Source organism: Ovis aries, chromosome X (assembly GCF_016772045.2).
Source record: "Ovis aries strain OAR_USU_Benz2616 breed Rambouillet chromosome X, ARS-UI_Ramb_v3.0, whole genome shotgun sequence".
NCBI classification, from domain to species: domain Eukaryota; kingdom Metazoa; phylum Chordata; class Mammalia; order Artiodactyla; family Bovidae; genus Ovis; species Ovis aries.
In genome coordinates this window covers 125,676,866-125,694,068 of record NC_056080.1, presented here as the reverse complement: position 1 = coordinate 125,694,068, position 17,203 = coordinate 125,676,866, and the positions used below count along the sequence as shown (strand labels likewise).

The 17,203-nt window shown below is 45.1% G+C and overlaps 1 protein-coding gene across 1 annotated transcript; it reads right to left on the bottom strand.

Annotated features, from left to right (window-relative positions):
- Positions 1 to 13,576: 13,576 nt before the first annotated feature.
- On the bottom strand, positions 13,577 to 15,007 carry KCNE5 (potassium voltage-gated channel subfamily E regulatory subunit 5). The gene has a single exon (XM_027962878.3). It carries the CDS (start codon positions 14,880 to 14,882, stop codon positions 14,445 to 14,447), a length of 438 nt encoding a protein of 145 aa, XP_027818679.1. The 5' UTR covers positions 14,883 to 15,007; the 3' UTR covers positions 13,577 to 14,444.
- Between the last annotated feature and the right edge of the window lie 2,196 nt (positions 15,008 to 17,203).

Here is a 17,203-nt window from a genome sequence, read left to right as displayed (position 1 = left end):
TTCCTGACTTGCATACAGATTTCTTAAAAGGCAGGTCAGGTGGTCTGGTATTCCCATGTCTTGAAGAATTTTCAAGAGTTTGTTGTGATGCACACAGTCAAAGGCTTTGGCATATTCAATAAAGCAAAAGTAGCTGTTTTTCTGGAACTCTCTTGCTTTTTTGAGAAGACTGGAGGAAGAATATTCCAGGAAACAGAGCATGCAAAAGCTCTGAAGCAGGAATGAGCTTGAGGTATTTAAAGAACAACAAGAAGACTAGTGTAACCTGAGTTTAATGAGGAAGTCAAGAGTATCATAAGATGAGGTTGGCAAGGGTTGGTTTGCATGTGGTCTTATAGACCATGGTAAAGCATTAACATTGTATTTTAATTGGATGGGTCAACCAATGGAGGGCCTTAAGTAGAGACAGAACATACTCTTCTCTATGCTTTAATATTGTTCTGGCTATTATGTAGAGAACTAAGGGTAAAAACAAGAGGACCAGTTAGAAAATGTAATATTAGTTCAGGGAAGAAATGATGTGGGTGTAGACTAGGGTAGTAGAAGAGCAGATCTTGAGAAGAGGTCCTATGTACAATCCCTTTTGGAAGTAGAGTTCAAAGGTCTTGGCTTCTAAATTAACTGTGGAAGGGTGAGGGAAAGAGTAGAATCAATGTGATTCTTGTTTTTGCTTAACCATTTACAAAAAATAGGGGCAGAGATTAATGTGGTAATGCCCTCCAACTGACAATCACCAGGAACAAACCTTCATTTGAACAGGCTGACTTTATTACTCATGGCAGAAATGAAGAATTCATAGCATGGCAAACCATGAGTATCTAACTAAGAAGTGTTAGAAAGGACTTATTATTGGGTTGGAGCTTATGTTAGGTTTTTTTAGGGAAGGTCCAAGGAAGCAAGTGTTCACTCTGAGTTGGATGCTATTAGGCAGTGAGGGTGAGTCTATAATTGAGTAAATCTTATCCAAAAATAATGAAAGCTAGAGCAAGACTAAAGCAGTGATGGACAGAGAAGTAGCAGTCACTCAGATTGGCTGGGAAAGGATGCTGTCTGGTGCTTTGTGAGTTTCACAGTAACCTTATTTTTGTCAGTACTTAAATAACATTATTAAACATTCTTATTTTGTCTCTTTCCATCACGGTCACAGAAACATGTCCTGTCTAATATGGTGTTCTGTGAGATTATATCTGTCTGACAGGAGAATAATATGGCCTATCTGTGAACAGCTTCTAACCAACAGTGACACCTAGACGGAAATGTCAGACCCATTCCCAGATGGCAGGAAACTTTCATTCTCAGGTGGAGGAGTAAATTTTAGGGGAAGGGACTCAAAACCTCTGATTTGGGCATGTAAACTTTGAGACAGGTATAGATACCTAAATAGAGATGTTAAATAGGCAGTCAGATATTAAACCCTGGAGTTCAAAGTAGGGGATTTCAGGGATAAATATGTATATATATTAGAATCGTCATTATAAAGATGGTATTCATATATGAAGATGATATTTTGCATGTTGGGACTAGTAGACATCACCAAGGGGGACAGAATAGATGAAAAAGGAAAGAAGTCCCAGAATGGAGCCCTGGGCAACTCAACGTTGAGAGGTTGAGGAGAAGATGAGAAACCAGGAAAAGAAAGATTAAGAAGGAAAGGGGCTGGTGAAGAAGGAGGCAAAACAGGAGACTAAGGTGTTTTGGAAGTTAAGGAAAAAAGATTCAAGGAAGGAGTGATCGATTGCATTAAATGCTGCCCAGTATCATAGAAAATGAGGACTGAGTATTCAGTACTTGATTCAGCAACATGCAGGTCATCAGTGACCAATGACAAAGTTGTTTCATTGGTGTGGTGTAGGTGACAACCCTGCATGTAATCCGGGCAAGATTGGAAGCTATGATTACTGAACCTTTACCCAGAACCAGGTACTATGTTAAGCATTCAATCTTCACAGCAGCTCAGGGAGGTAGGCATTATTCTTCCATCCATTTTACAGATGGAGAAACAAAGCTGAGAGAGAGTGAAGTCCTGTTCCTGACATTACCTAGCTGATGAAAGGCAGACCATCAATGTGGCCCTAGGCAGCCTGGCTCTAGAGTCCATGCCCTATGCACTACACCATCCTACTTTCCTGGATGACAGAGAAAGTCAAAAGGTGGGGGCTTTTGAACTGACCAGCACCCTGGACTTGCTGGAGGGAAATCCTAGTCTCTGAGAGATGGTACCAGTTACTTCGAGCTGGGATGGAGACTAACCCAGCTGATGGCAGAGCAGCCTCCTCTTAGCAGGGCTTGTTAGCTGGTCACGGCCTTGGTTTGGCACAGATGTATAGGGCAGTGACAGACAAACAATAGGAATTCCATCCCTACAGTTCTGAAGGTATCTATCCTAATATTTCTTTTCTCACTCACCTTAGCCATTCCTCTCTGGTGTCCTATTTGTTAAATTAGCCTCCCAATGCATTGAGACCTAACTGAAAAGTAGGCAAAGGGTTTCTCATCTTTCTGCTTGTTCCAGTTACTCCTATCCCCACACCCATCCCACCCTTCCCCCCAACCCCAAGAGACTCACCTGGAAATGCAGGTGCCCTCCTACATGGCTAAAGTTAAGCTTCTCTGGTGGCTCAGAGGATAAAGCGTCTGCCTGCAATGCAGGTAAACCTGGGTTAGATCCCTGTGTCAGGAAGATCCTCTGAAGAAGGCAATGGCACCCTACTCCAGCACTCTTGCCTGGAAAATCCCATGGACAGAGGAGCCCGGTAGGCTACAGTCCATGGGGTCACAAAGAGTCAGACACGACTGAGCGACTTCACTTTCAAGTCTTCTGAACACCCCCTAGAAGGAATGAGGATAGAGAAAGAGCCAAACTTCTCTTCTCGAGCTTACCAAAACGATGTGACTGTTGGAGCGGTCTTACTCAAATCAGATTTGGGTGTCCTAGGACAAGTCCCCCTTGACATCTTTCTCCTTGATCCAGTGTCTAAAAGCCACCATTAAAGATACACTCCTTGACCTATGACTGATTCATGTTGATGTATGGCTGAAATCAACACACTATTGTAAAGCAATTATCCTCCAATTAAAAATAAATTTTTTGAAAAGATACACTCTTAGGATCATCACTGGAATGAGCAGCAGATTAGATGTAAATGAATAAGATCATTCAGTTCAGTTCAGTTCAGTGGCTCAGTCATGTCCGACTCTTTGCAACCCCATGAATCGCAGCACGCCAGGCCTCCCTGTCCATCACCATCTCCCAGAGTTCGCTCAAACTCACGTGCATCGAGTTGGAGATGCCATCCAGCCATCTCATCCTCTGTCGTTCCCTTTTCCTCCTGCCCCCAATCCCTCCCAGCATCAGAGTCTTTTCCAATGAGTCAACTCTTCGCATGAGATGGCCAACGTACTGGAGTTTCAGCTTTAGCAGACTCTGGCAATAGGGAAGAAACAGTTTTGGAAGACTAGGAATGGCCAAGGGAAGACTGGAACAGGACAAGGGGAAATGAGATAAATATCAGTCCCATAGTTTTACTAAGAACTGGTCCCGACCACAAGTATCCCCAGAGGAGTGGCCACACAAGAAGAGGAGCAAAATTAATGTGCCCTCTTCTCTCCATTCGTTCTCTTCCAGGCCCACTCAAGATGCAACCCCTGCTAGAGCATATCTAGATAGTTGAAAGAGCCAAGGGAAGGCCCCTTGTCCTTCTAGGGACCTGAAATATTTTCATGAGTGGATGTCCCTGAGTCAGGTATGCAGAAATTCAGCACATTCATGCTAAATCCTGTCATTCATGGCCACCATGGTCCTCCACAGGGTCCTAACAGCATCTGGCAGGCAGACAAGGATGTGACTTGAGAAGCTGTGGCAGGTTCAGTACAGTTCAGTTCAGTCGCTCAGTCATGTCTGACTCTTTGCGACCCCATGGACTGCAGGACATCAGGCCTCCCTGTCCATTGCCAGCTCCTGGAGCTTACTCAAACTCATGCCCATCAAGTTGGTGATGCCATCCAACCATCTTATCCTCTAGCATCCCCTTCTCCTCCCGCCTTCAATCTTCCCCAGCATCAGGGTTTTCAAATGAGTCAGTTCTTTGCATCAGGTGGCCAAATGTTAAGAGTTTCAGCTTCAGCATCAGTCCTTCCAATGAATATTCAGGACTGATTTCCTTTAGGATGGACTGGTTTGGATCTCCTTGCAGTCCAAGGGACTCTCAAGAGTCTTTTGCCTGGGTCCAGCCCCGGTGGATCCAGGGTGATTCGAAGGTGGGGACGGAGTTGGCGTCCTTGGAAAAAGACATATTTAATTACAGATATATAGAGAGAATAGAAACGGATAGTGTAGTAGGAAGATTAGTGGAGAAAAAGAGGCTGAATAACTTGGTCTACGTGGAATAGCATCCATGCTCCAGATGGGAATTCAGCCAGAAAAACAGGGAGCAAGAAAGAACGACATGGGGGTATCAGTCTTTCCGGAAACTGATCTGATTTCTTTATTTTTGGGTTTGCTTATATACCTTTTGTTACACATAGGGATGAATACAGAGTCACATGGGGGTCAGCAGTCTTGACCTTTATCAAAATCAGGTGCTTCACATAAATGTATAAAAAAAGGTCTTAGGGATATTACATCATCTTCTGGCCATGAGTGAGACCTGCTGACATTTTATGATCCTTTCTTTCTGATAACCAGAAAACTTATTTCTTCCAAGGGTGTTTTTTCTTAAACCAGGCACCACCGTCCAAATAAAGTTACATTCCTATAGGGTGAGGGTGTAGTGAGTTACAATCAAGAAAGGAATTTATTTAACCCAAGGTTAACATGATTAATCTTAAAGGTTAATACTTATTTCTCCTATATGCTTAAAGGTTAATACTTATTTTTCCTATATGTTAGTTATATTCATTATAAGGGCAGAGAATATGGAGATTTAGCAGGAAACATCAGCCCAACAAATGAAAATCCTTTCAACAATGTTTCCCTTAAGATCTATTTAGTCTTAAGATAGTGATAAAGTTACATTTTCACATAGCAAGGACACAGTGATTTATAACAAAGTACAGTGATCTATTACAAAAGAGAAAATTCATTAACTCAAAAAGTCTAGTATTGCTAACCTTAAAAACTACTATATTTCCTTTTCTATATTCCAAATACATTGATTAATATATTCCCAGGTGCCTAAAGATATGGAGGCCTGGCAGCAATTATTGACTCAACAAGAAGAAAAAGCCCTGTGCTAATTAAGACTCTCAAAATACTCCAAAACTCTCTGTGCTGTTTATGGTTAAGAGGTAGTAAACAATCACGTGGCAGGAGTATGGATAATCCTGTCACACAAGCTAGTCTGTCAGCAGAGAGGTTTGACCTGAGACATCCTTGTCCTACCCAGAGCAGAGAATTAGCAGCAATTATTGACACAACAAATGAAAAACCCTTCACCAATATAATTCCTAACCAACCCACTATACTAATAATTTCCAACTCCCCAAAAGAATATGCCTTTAGTAAGTCTAAAACATCTCGTGCCTCTCAGGTTGGGAGGCTGTAAACAATCACATGTGGCCGGACGAACCTATACAGGTGGGCTAGATAACCTTCAGAGGAGTCCGTAAGCTGAAACACTCTTGTCACACCCAGGAATTTTTATTGCCTTGGAGCTGCACGTTTACTCCTACTCCAAGAGAAACGGTTATGGGGGAGAGCCCCCTATAAAGTCAGAGGTGTAGGTGAGAGCATAAAACAGACTCTGGTTTTGGGGTTGATGCTCGGGAACAGGGGGTTTCCTGAGGCTTGATCACACCTTTGAATATGCCAAGCCTCCTTCCTCATGACCCTTGCCATGGGCGGAGTTCCTCACGCTGGCCCCCGGCAGTTTTCTCCAGCACCACAGTTCAAAAGCATCAATTCTTTGGCACTCAGCTTTCTTTATAGTCCACCTCTCACATCCACACATGACTACTGGAAAAACCATAGTTTTGACTAGATGGACCTTTGTCGGCAATGTCTCTGCTTCTTAATATGCTGTGTAGGTTTGTCCTAACTTTTCTTCCAAGGAGCAAGCAACTTTTAATTTCATGGCTGCAGTCACCATCTGCTGTGATTTTGGAGACCCTAAAAATAAAGTCTGTCACTGTTTCCACTGTTTCCCTATCTATCTGCCATGAAGTGATGGGACCAGATGCCATGATCTTAGTTTTCTGAATGTTGAGTTTTAAGCCAACTTTTCGCTCTCCTCTTTCACTTTCATCAAGAGGCTCTTTCATTCTTCTTTGCTTTCTGCCATAAGGGTGGTGTCATCTGCATATGTGAGGTTACTGATTATTTCCCCCAGCAATCTTGATTCCAGCTTGTGCTTCTTCCAGCCCAGCATTTCTCATGATGTGCTCTGCATATAAGCTAAATAAGCAGGGTGACAATATATAGCCTTGATATACTCCTTTCCCTATTTGGAACCAGTCTGTTGTTCCATGTCCAGTTCTAACTGTTGTTTCCTGACCTGCACACAGATTTCTTAAGAGGCAGGTCAGGTGGTCTAGTATTCCCATGTCCACACAGTCAAAGGCTTTGGCATAGTCAATAAAGCAGAAGTAGATATTTTTCTGGAAATCTTTTCATTTTACGATGATCCAACGGATGTTGGCAATTTGATATCCTGTTCCTTTCCGCCTTTTCTAAATCCAGCTTGAACATCTGGAAGTTCACGGTTCACCTATTGCTGAAGCCTGGCTTGGAGAATTTTGAGCATTACTTTTCTAGTGTGTGAGATGAGTGCAATTGTGTGGTACTTTGAGCATTCTTTGGCATTGCCTTTCTTGGGGATTGGAATGAAAGTTGACCTTTTCCAGTCCTGTGGCCACTGCTGAGTTTTCCAAATTTGCTGGCATATTGAGTGAAGCACTTTCGCAGCATCATCTTTTAGGATTTGAAATAGCTCAACTGGAATTTCATCACCTCCAGTAGCTTTGTTCATAGTGATGCTTCCTAAGGCCCTCTTGACTTAGCATTCCAGGATGTCTGGCTCTAGGTTGGTAATCACACCATCGTGATTATCTGAGTTGTGAAGATCTTTTTTGCATAGTTCTTCTGTGTATTCTTGACACCTTTTCTTAATATCTTCTGCTTCTGTTAGGTCCATACCATTTCTTCCTGTATTGTGCCCATCTTTGCATGAAATATTCCCTTGGTATCTCTAATTTTCTTGAAGAAGTCTCTAGTCTTTCCCATTCTATTGTTTTCCTCTATTTCTTTGCATTGATCACTGAGGAAGGCTTTCTTACCTTTCCTTGCTATTCTTTGGAACTCTGCATTCAGATGGGTATATCTTTCCTTTTCTCCTTTGCCTTTCACTTCCCTTCTAGTCACAGCTATTTGTAAGGCCTCCTCAGACAACCATTTTGCCTTTTTGCATTTCTTTTTCTTGGGGATGGTCTTGATCCCTGCCTCCTTTACAATGTCCTGAACCTCTGTCCATAGTTCTTCAGGCACTCTGTCTGTCAGATCTAATACCTTGAATCTATTTGTCATTTCCACTGTATAATCATAAGGGATTTGATTTAGGTTATACCTGAATGGTTTAGTGGTTTTCCCTACTTTATTCAATTTAAGTCTGAATTTGGCAATAAGGAGTTCATGATCTGAGCCACAGTCAGCTCCCAGTCTTGTTTTTGCTGACTGTATAGAGCTTCTCCATCTTTGGCTGCAAAGAATATAATAAGTCTGATTTCAGTGTTGACCATCTGGTGATGTCCATGTGTAGAGTCTTCTCTTGTGTTGTTGGAAGATGGTGTTTGCTGTGACCAGTGCATTCTCTTTGCAAAACTCTATTAGCCTTTGCCCTGCTTTATTCTGTACTCCAAGGCCAAATTTTCCTGTTACTGTAGATATTTCTTGACTCCCTACTTTTGCATTCCAGTCCCCTATAATGAAAAGGACATCTTTTTTGGGTGTTAGTTCTAGAATGTCTCATAGGTCTTTATGGAACCATTCAACTTCAGCTTCTTCGGCATTACTGATCAGGGCATAGACTTGGATTACTGTGATACTGAATGATTTGCCTTGGAAACGAACAGAGATCATTCTGTCATTTTTGCAATTGCATCCAAGTACTGCATATTGGCCTTTTTTTTTACTATGATGGCTACTTCATTTCTTCTAAGGGATTCTTGCCCACAGTAGTAGATATAATTGTCATCTGAGTTAAATTCACCTATTCCAGTCCATTTTAGTTCACTGATTCCTAAAATGTCTATGTTCACTCTTGCCATCTCCTGTTTGACCACTTCCAATTTGCCTTGATTCATGGACCTAACATTCCAGCTTCCTATGAAATATTGCTCTTTACTTCAGACTTGACTTCCATCACCAGTCTCATCCATAACTAGGTGTTGCTTTTGCTTTGGCTCCGTCTCTGCATTCTTTCTGGAGTTATTTCTCCATTGATCTGCAGTAGCATATTGGGCGCCTACCGACCTGGGGAGTTCACCTTTCATTGTCCTATCTTTTTGCCTTTTCATGCTGTTCATGGGGTTCTCAAGGCAAAAATACTGAAGTGGTTTGCCATTCCCTTCTACAGTGGACCACATTTTGTCAGAACTCTCCACCATGTCCCATCTGTCTTGGGTGGCCCTACATGGCATGGCTCATAGTTTTATTGAGTTAGACAAGGATTTGGTCCATGTGATCAGATTGGTTAGTTTTCTGTGATTGTGGTTTTCAGTCTGCCTGACCTCTGATAGAAAAGCTTAAGAGACTTATGTAAGCTTCCTGATGGGAGAGACTGACTGAGGGGGAAACTGGGTCTTGTTCTGATGGGTGGAGCCATGTTCAGTAAATCTTTAATCCAGTTTTCTCTTGATGGCTGGGGCTATGTTTCCTCCTTCTTATTTGCCTGGGGCCAGACTGTGGTGGAGGTTATGAAGATAATGGCGACCTCCTTCTAAAGGTCCCATGCAGGTACTGCTACACTCGGTGCCCCCAGCCCTGCAGCAGGCCACCACTGACCTGCGCCTCTGCTGGAGACTCCTGGACACTTATGAGCAAGTCTGGGTGACCTCTTCCAAGAGGCCTTACACCATACCCAGGTCTGCTGCACCCAGGGCCCCTGCCCCTGTGGCAGTCCACTGCTGACCTGCACCTCCACAGGAGACAGTCAACACAGTCCTGTCTCAGTCTGTGTGGGGTCTCTGGGTCCCGGTCCAAGGTTTGTTTGAGCCCTCTGAGCATTTCTGGCAGATATGGGGTTCAATTCTAAATGTGATTTCGCCCCTCCTACCATCTTACTGGGGCTTCTCCTTTGTTTACCTCTCCCCCAAACACCTTCCCCATCCTGCGTGGACATTTCTGGATAGCTCTCCTTTCAGAGTCCATTGAAATTCACAACTCGAGATTCTTTCCTCAGATTTCACCTTTACATCGCCCTGAATGGTCTATTATAAAGTGTGAATACCCTAAAGGGTGAATCATATGAAGCAATGATTAAGCCCTGCTTCTTCTACATAATTTAGCTGCTTGCCTTCTGTGACTTCAAGGGCACTGTGATGGAAACAATATGAATGTACTTAACACTACAGAACTATATACTTTTGAAAGTGGCTAAGATGTTAAATTTTATGCTGTGGGTAACTTACCACAATTTTCCTAAAAAAAATGTATCTGAACTATTCCCCCATTGCTCTGACTACACTCTCTTCAGAGGAAGAGGCCCAGGCCACAGCTGTACCAAGACCCTGCCTGCCTCAAAACACAGCTGATGAGACTCATAGATATAGAGAAAAAACTAGCGGTTATCAGAGGGGAGAGGGAAGGGGGAGGGGGCAAGATAGGGGGAAATGTGGGTATTTGTGGGATTATATGAAATTATGTTTGCAACTTTTGAAAACTATGAAGCACTATAGAATATAAAGAATCTTTTACTCAATTAAAAAAAAAAACAGCTGATGAGGGACTGGTCACCTGGTCTCATGCTGAGATCTAGCAAAGAAGACTTGCCTTAATCACATTATTTGTCTTCTTAGATAGGCTGCAGGGTAGGTTAAGTGACAAAAAGAGCTAAAAAGTGACTTTCCATCCAACTTCTTCTCCCAAAGCCATTCTGATGGTTCTTCAACAAGGCTTGGCTATTAACCAGTCTAATCTATGCATGCTTGGTGGTCTTCATTCATGCTCCCTTGCCTTCACATAACATTCTAGATTGCTCTTCCTCCTAAGTCCCTCATGAAGCCCACAGCCTGTGATTATGTCCCTTCATTCTCTTCTCTTATGTCCTCTCTTAATCCCTGACCTGTGTCTTCAAAGTCTAGACATTAGTCCTGGTGAATCCCTGAAAATACAGTATTATTTTTTTTAAGGGCACTTGTAGGCCTACTGATAAATAGGAGCAGGAATGTGAGACCATTTTGCACAGATTCCTAGTTATCCAAGATTCCAAGATTGGGGGGAAAGGCTGAAAAATCTGGGAGCTAGTGGCCAAGTAACTGCAGTTCTCTTCTTTGAACAATAAAAGTGAACCACACAGTAGAGAGAGCTTCCCTGGTGGCTCAGTGGTAGAGAATCCATCTGCCAAATCAGGAGACACAGGTTCAATCTCTGGTTCAATCTCTGGGTCAGGAAGATCCCTGGAGAAGGAAATGGCAATCCACTCCAGCGTTCTTTCCTGGGAAATCCCATGGACAGAGGAGCCTGGCGGGCTACAGTCCATGGGGTCACAAAAGAGTCAGACACGACTGAGTGACTAAACAACAGCAACGCAGCAGAGAATTTTCTCTTCCTCACTTTCCCCACACACCTTCCCAAGAGCACGCCCCCAAAGAAGGAAAAGGAAAATATAAATGTAACATCTTATTCTCTAGTTGCTGTACTTCTTTCCCGTATGCTATTTCACTTGATCCTCAGTTCCCTGCAGCTGCGGGAGACGGACCCAGAGAGGTTAAGTAGCTAACCCTGAGAAACAAAGCCTGTTAAGTGGCAAATCTGGGGCTGGACCCCAGTTCTCCCAGATTCTTGTCCTTGCTTTAGCTGTCAGGCAAGATTGTTTGGAAAGCAGCCCAGTCCCTTTCCTCTTATTGATACAAATTGTGTGCGGATCTTTGGTTTCTAAAGGAGATGGCAAATTGTAAAGAAGATGGTGACTGCAGACAAATGAAAGACCCCGTTTATATCTCTCTAGAAAAGTGAACTGACAACACAGGATTATGTCTGTAATGGGAGGAAAGCTTCTGTTTATTTTTGTACTGTCAATGAGCACTTCCAGACACTGGAACTCAAAACATCTCCTAGCCCCACTTGGTTGAAAGCCTCAAGTTACAAGTAAGGAAGCATTCTTCATTATTATTATAGAGCAAAGATCTGAACCTGAACTGAAATGGGACCTACTCACACAGAAGAAAGAGCCTGCTGTTGGGGGGTAGATTGAAAAAAAAATCACTCTAATTGATTAGAATCACATTAAGGAGAAGGTGAAAAAATTTCCCAGTTTGTACAGTCAGCTAGTGCTATTCAGGAAAACATTATTAGAACTACAGGTTGGCCAGGTCCCTTAAGGCCTTCTTTCTTCTAGTTCTTGTTGACCACAGTGTGAGCACTTCTATGCTGTTAACACCCCCACAAGTGGTAGAGAGTCGAGTGTCCAGACATGTGGGAAACTTCATTATCTGGGACACAGTTGCACTCCTGAAAGTGCTTGGGAAAAGTGGCTGGCCAGTCAAGCAGATCACTCTCCCCCATCCAGCTCATTTTTCTCACTGGGAAAGCTCTTTGGCTAATCTCACATGAACTTAATGAGGACCCTCATCATCCTGAAAAGGTTAAAATGTTAATTGCAGGACAGCAATGGAGACACAGACAGAGAACAGAAGACTTATGGACTTGGGGGTGGTGAGGAGAGGGTGGAAGGTATGGAGAGAGTAACATGGAAACATATTTTACCATATGTGAAACAGATAGTCAATGGGAATTTGCTGTATGACTCAGGGAGCTCAAACAGGGGCTCTGTAACAATCTAGGAGGGTGGGATGGGGAGGGAGATGGCAGGGAGGTTCAAGAGGGAGGGAACATAGGTATACCTAAGGCTGATTCATGTTGCTATTTGGCAGAAACCAACACAATACTGTAAAGCAATTATCCTTCAATTAAAAATAAATTAATTTTTAAAAAATTAAAAGAAAATGAAATTGAAAAACAAAAGGTTAAAATGTGTTTAAAAGCAGGAATAGTTTGGCAATGGGGTTTGTTTCCCACAGCTGGCACATTCATGCTTTTTATGGACATTATCCTAACTGCTCCCTTATATTTTTAATGTCTTTGAAAAAATAGTACAGATGTTTATAAAATTTCAACACTTAGAGCAGTGTTGATGCTTCATTATCAAACAACCTCATGTCCCCAGTTATGCCAGATTAGTGAGGGACGTTTTTGTACCCCAAATACTGGGTTGGCCAAAGAGTTCATTCTGATTTTTCCATAAGATGTTATAGAAAAATCTGAAGGAACTTTCTGGCCAACTAATACAAGGCTGAGGGCTGCCACTGCTCCCCCTCCCCTGCCATGCCCCTGGCATGGATGGATATCTGTGTCCTCCCTCCATATCCCATTCAGGCCCTCCTGCCTGGCCCTGAGATGACTCTCACAGCATCATCTCTTCTCTCATTGTCTTGGATCACTGCCCAATCCCTGGCCGCCACCTGCAAGTTTCTAGGGCTGGAACTAGGACTGGAGAGGAGCCAGTGGGGCAAGGCCAGTATATCTTCAAGGAGTGTATCCTGGGAATGAAAGTAAGTTCATCTAATTTATTAATAGCTCCAGTAAAATACCATATGGGCTACAAGGTCAAAACCAATGCCTTGAATGAGGCTTGTGTATTTTCAGTGCATTTAAGTAATCCATAATATCTTTGTCCTGCTACTACTGAGAAACCAGCTGTCTTGAAGCAAGTTGACTTAATGCTCAGGTGACTTCATGTTTGTTTGATGAGGCTCAAACAGTCATCATCAGGTATAAGCATTTAAGCCCTAAGCAAGCAAGTTTCTGATGACCTTCAGAGGAGAATAAATCAATAAACATACACCTCTAACTTTACCCATCATTGGTTAAGATAGTTTAAGCATCTCCTCTCTGACTTAAGATTTACACTCTTTGGTGGCTTTTTCTCTTTTAAATAAGCCACTTCTTTGAGAGAGTTACAAATGTGGCTTCTAAAAATTAACTTTGATAATAGCTAATAGAGATGGGTATGAGATGTTGCTTTCATTTAAAGTCTATGCAAAAAAAAAAAAGGTCTATGCCAAAAAACTGCAAAAGGCAAGTGAAAAATCCTTATTTAGCACTGTGATATTTGAAAGTGTTTCAGAATTAAGGGAAAAGGAGAATAAAGCCATTATAACTTGGAAACATTAAAAAAACCCACACAACCCATTTAGCCACATATAAGCTTTTTCTTCACCCACAGTGACATCTATGGCATTGGAACTGGATATCACAACAACCCAACTCCCAAATCTAAACATTATTTCCAAAAAGCAAAAATAATTCATTCTGTATATAGTGCTGAGTCTCAATGCTGGGATCTTTGAGAAAAGAGTCTTAAGCCATTTTTAAACGACCTTTATTACCTGCCTCTGACATTCCCCAGGTTACAGAACAGGAGGCAACTGAGCCTTGTGTTCCATGGAGGAAGCAGATAGCTCCCCTAATAACTGAATCAAGATAAGAGAGGCATGGGGAAGTACTGGAGTAATACACCCAGCAATGTTTATCCACAGCAGAAGATGGCAAAGCTGCTCAAAAGTAGACAAGTTACCTTTGGGATGACAAGTGGAAGCAAGAAAACCATACAGTTGGGACTCGGACGTCTTCCCCACCCCTAAGCCCCCTCCGCTACCAGTCCCCATCAAGTCCGTTCTACACCACAGACTGGTCCTAGTGTCTTGCTTAGCTCCCTGCTGAAGGAGGAGGGAGGGAAAAGACATCTTGAGGTCTCTTCATTTTCTTTGTCTCTGTCCCTAAGGCAACAGGAAGCTGGAGCCGCAGTGGCCGGCCTGGCAGTGGTGGCAAGCGCATTGGCTCTGCAGAGTCTGAGCCCCTGGAGCAGCTGCCAGTTAGACGGCCCAGAGTTCAGGTAGACTTCACTGCTTCAGTTCAATGCCAAGTGTTGGACGTGTTGGATTCAGTTCCCAGGGGGCTGGAGCTTGGTGTCGGGGCTGTCTGAAGACACACGAGCAGAGGCAGTTTAGGGTGGTGGGATGTGCGGGGTGGGGGTGGGGGTCTGGGGTGGTGGGAGAGGAGCGAGAGGCCGGCCTGGAGGGTAATGCTTCTTTCACGGCCTTCCAGACAAGGTCTCCTGGCCTCAACGTCTTCTGAGCCTCAGGTGAGGCAAGTCCTGGAAGCAGAGGAGAGGACACTGCGAGACGAGCGAGCTGAGGAGGGACCGGGCGAGCCAGCGAGCTGGGTGGCGGTTCTAGACCCCCTCGGTGCCCCGGGCCAGGGCCGGAGCGGGCAGCCCGCAGGGGGCGAGCTGTCGGCGGCCCTCGCCGGGCGAGCCGGCCACTGTCTCGGCGTCGGCGGTGGCGGGGGCCCCTCCCGGGAGCCACTCGTGCTGAGCACAGGCCTGGGACTGCTCGTCCTTGGCCTCGACGAGCTTGCGGGAGCGGGTGTAGGCCAAGATGAGGCCGCCGGCCAGGCAGGCGTAGAAGACCATGATGAGCAGGATGTAGAGATAGGCATCGTCGCCCTTGGCGCTGGTCACCTCGCGGCCCACGAAGGGGTCGGGCACGACCCCCATGCCCATGCTCGGGCCGGGGCCGGCGCCCAAGCCACTGGCGTTGCCCCGGTGATGCAGCTCCAGCAGCAGGCGGCTCAGCAGGGTCCGCAGACGCTGACTCTCGCTGCAGTTCATGGCTGTCGGGGAGTGACACGGCGGCTCCAGATCGCTGTTGACCTTGCCCCCGGTCCAGGCCGAGGGGATGCGGGCGGGCGAGCGGCGGCGGTACCCGGCTCCTCCGGGCGGGCGGCGGAGTGGCTGGGGGGCCCCGCCGCCCGGGCCTCCTTATTCCCTCAGCCCCGCACCTCCTCCCCTTCCCCACCACGCCCCCTCGGCCCGAGGCCGCCTCTTCCTAGGCTGTCTCGCCGCCCGGGGGACAGGGGACAGCTGGTGGGGGGAGGAGAAGGGGACGAGGGAGGGGACGAGGCTAAGAGAGGGGCGGAGGGGGCGGGGGCGTGGAATGCGCGGGGCCCCCGGGTGGCCAAGGCTGGCCGGGCGGCTCACTGGGGCCAAGCCTGGACCCCAGGCTGCGGCGGAAGAGAACTCCTTCTAAGTTCTGGCCACCTGCCCTGAGTTTTGGCCCAGTTACAGCATCTGCCCACCCCCTGCAAGGCCGGCCCTGTGCGGGGGTTCCATCAGCTCTCACAGAACGTGGCAGCAGAGACCGCTGGTCCGCCTCTCAGAGCTGGTGATTACTGATGTAGCCAAGGACCCTGGCCTAGCTTCCCAGTCATCATTGCTTCCCCTGGACGGAGGAGGTGAGCATCTTATTCAGAAGATGCTCAGGACAAATTAGGTGACTGAAGTGGAGTAGGATGCCCCAGGCTTCTGATAATATACTAGCCTCCTGGGAAGTACCCCTGCTCTGATCTGCTATCACATTTTTAGAGGGGCCTCCACATCTTAGCATGTGAGTGTAGCATCGATTATGTGACCCTGTTTTCCCTTGGGCAGCAAGTCATCTTCCCAGAAATGCAACCAAGTTCTTCCATTAAAAGGAGCAGGGACATTTAAAAGGCTACACTCTAGACATCTCAGGATCTGAAAAGTGCCAATTCTAGAGAATATGCTGACCTCCACACCCAATTAGCCTGATATCCAGCTCTGTGCCTCTGTGGGGCTTGGTAACAAGTCTTGGCCCTGCTGGGTCATGCAGCAGTCTTTTTTTTTTTTCCCTCATAGAGTATTCCCTGGTGGCTCAGTGGTAAAGAATCTGCCTCCCAGTGTGGGTTCAATCCCTGAGTCTGGAAGTTCCCCTAGAGAAGGAAATGGCAACTCACTCCAGTATTCTTGCCTGGGAAATCCCATGGACAGAGAAGCCTGGCAGGCTACAGTCTATGGGGTCACAAAGAGTTGGACGTGACTTAGCAACTAAACAACAACAACAGTCTTCTTTTAGGGGGAATCAAGGCACTAAGACAGAGATAAGTTCATAGTATATCCAACTGGAAACAGACTGGGATTCACAAAGAGAAACTGCTCAAAGGATTGATTTCTAAACAGCAAGCAGGAAAAAAAATGAAGTATTGTTGGTCAGGTCTTGTATATGATTGCTAGGTAAGAGTAAAAGGAATTTTTTAAAAAGCTATATGCCTGTATGCACCCCATGCAAATCAAGCTGCCTGTTTAAGACCATTCAGTCCAGGGGCCATTTGATCTTCAAGGACCATGGGTTTAAAAAGAGATGCTTTTCTGATGTCTCTGCTTCAGCCACCCTTCAACTAGTGGGTCAGCCACTGCAAGGTTGTAGCCTTCTGTATGTTGGAGTCAAGGTGGTACCAAACCATATCCAGGGTCTCAAACAGAACCTTGCTTGGCAGCCTCTACATACCTCTTAGAGACATTCCACGTGACCCTGACCACTGCATCCCTCCTAATCACCTTGCCTCAATGTCCTCACTTCAGAGGGACTCAGGGAAGAACTGTTCAAGTGAATTGGTATGACTAGTGCTAGAGGACACAGCTAGGAAATTCTCAAGCACTACCAACCTAATGACAGAACTGTTAAGCTAAAAAACCTCTCTGATCTGTTAAAACATGACCATAATATCTAGGGATTTTTTTGGGGGGGGAGTGGGAGGAAGAAGCCTCTTCACTGTAGCATGTATACAATCATTGAAACTTTTACTTTCAACAGCCTTATAAGCCAGTAGATTCAAATGGTTAAGCATCAGGACTAGAATAATTAGTTTGACCTTGTTCTATGTCATAACACACGCCTCTTGTCACATGGGCGGTATCCATGAGCTGCCTCCATTTTCTCACCCCTCCCTTTCCTTTCCATTCCTGGAACCTTCTAGAGTCCAGCACTTTTGGCCAAAACTACTCTCTGTAAGTAAGTTCACCAACACCCTCAGGGCCGAATTTAAGGGTCTCTGCTCAGTTTGCATCTTTGACCTCAAGGGTGAATTTGATACCATCAACCGCCCACTTCTTCCTGTCCTACCCTTGGCTCT

Excerpts from the sequence above, each read along its gene's own strand:
- KCNE5 (XM_027962878.3), bottom strand. The coding sequence starts at position 14,882 with ATGAACTGCAGCGAGAGTCAGCGTCTGCGGACCCTGCTGAGCCGCCTG.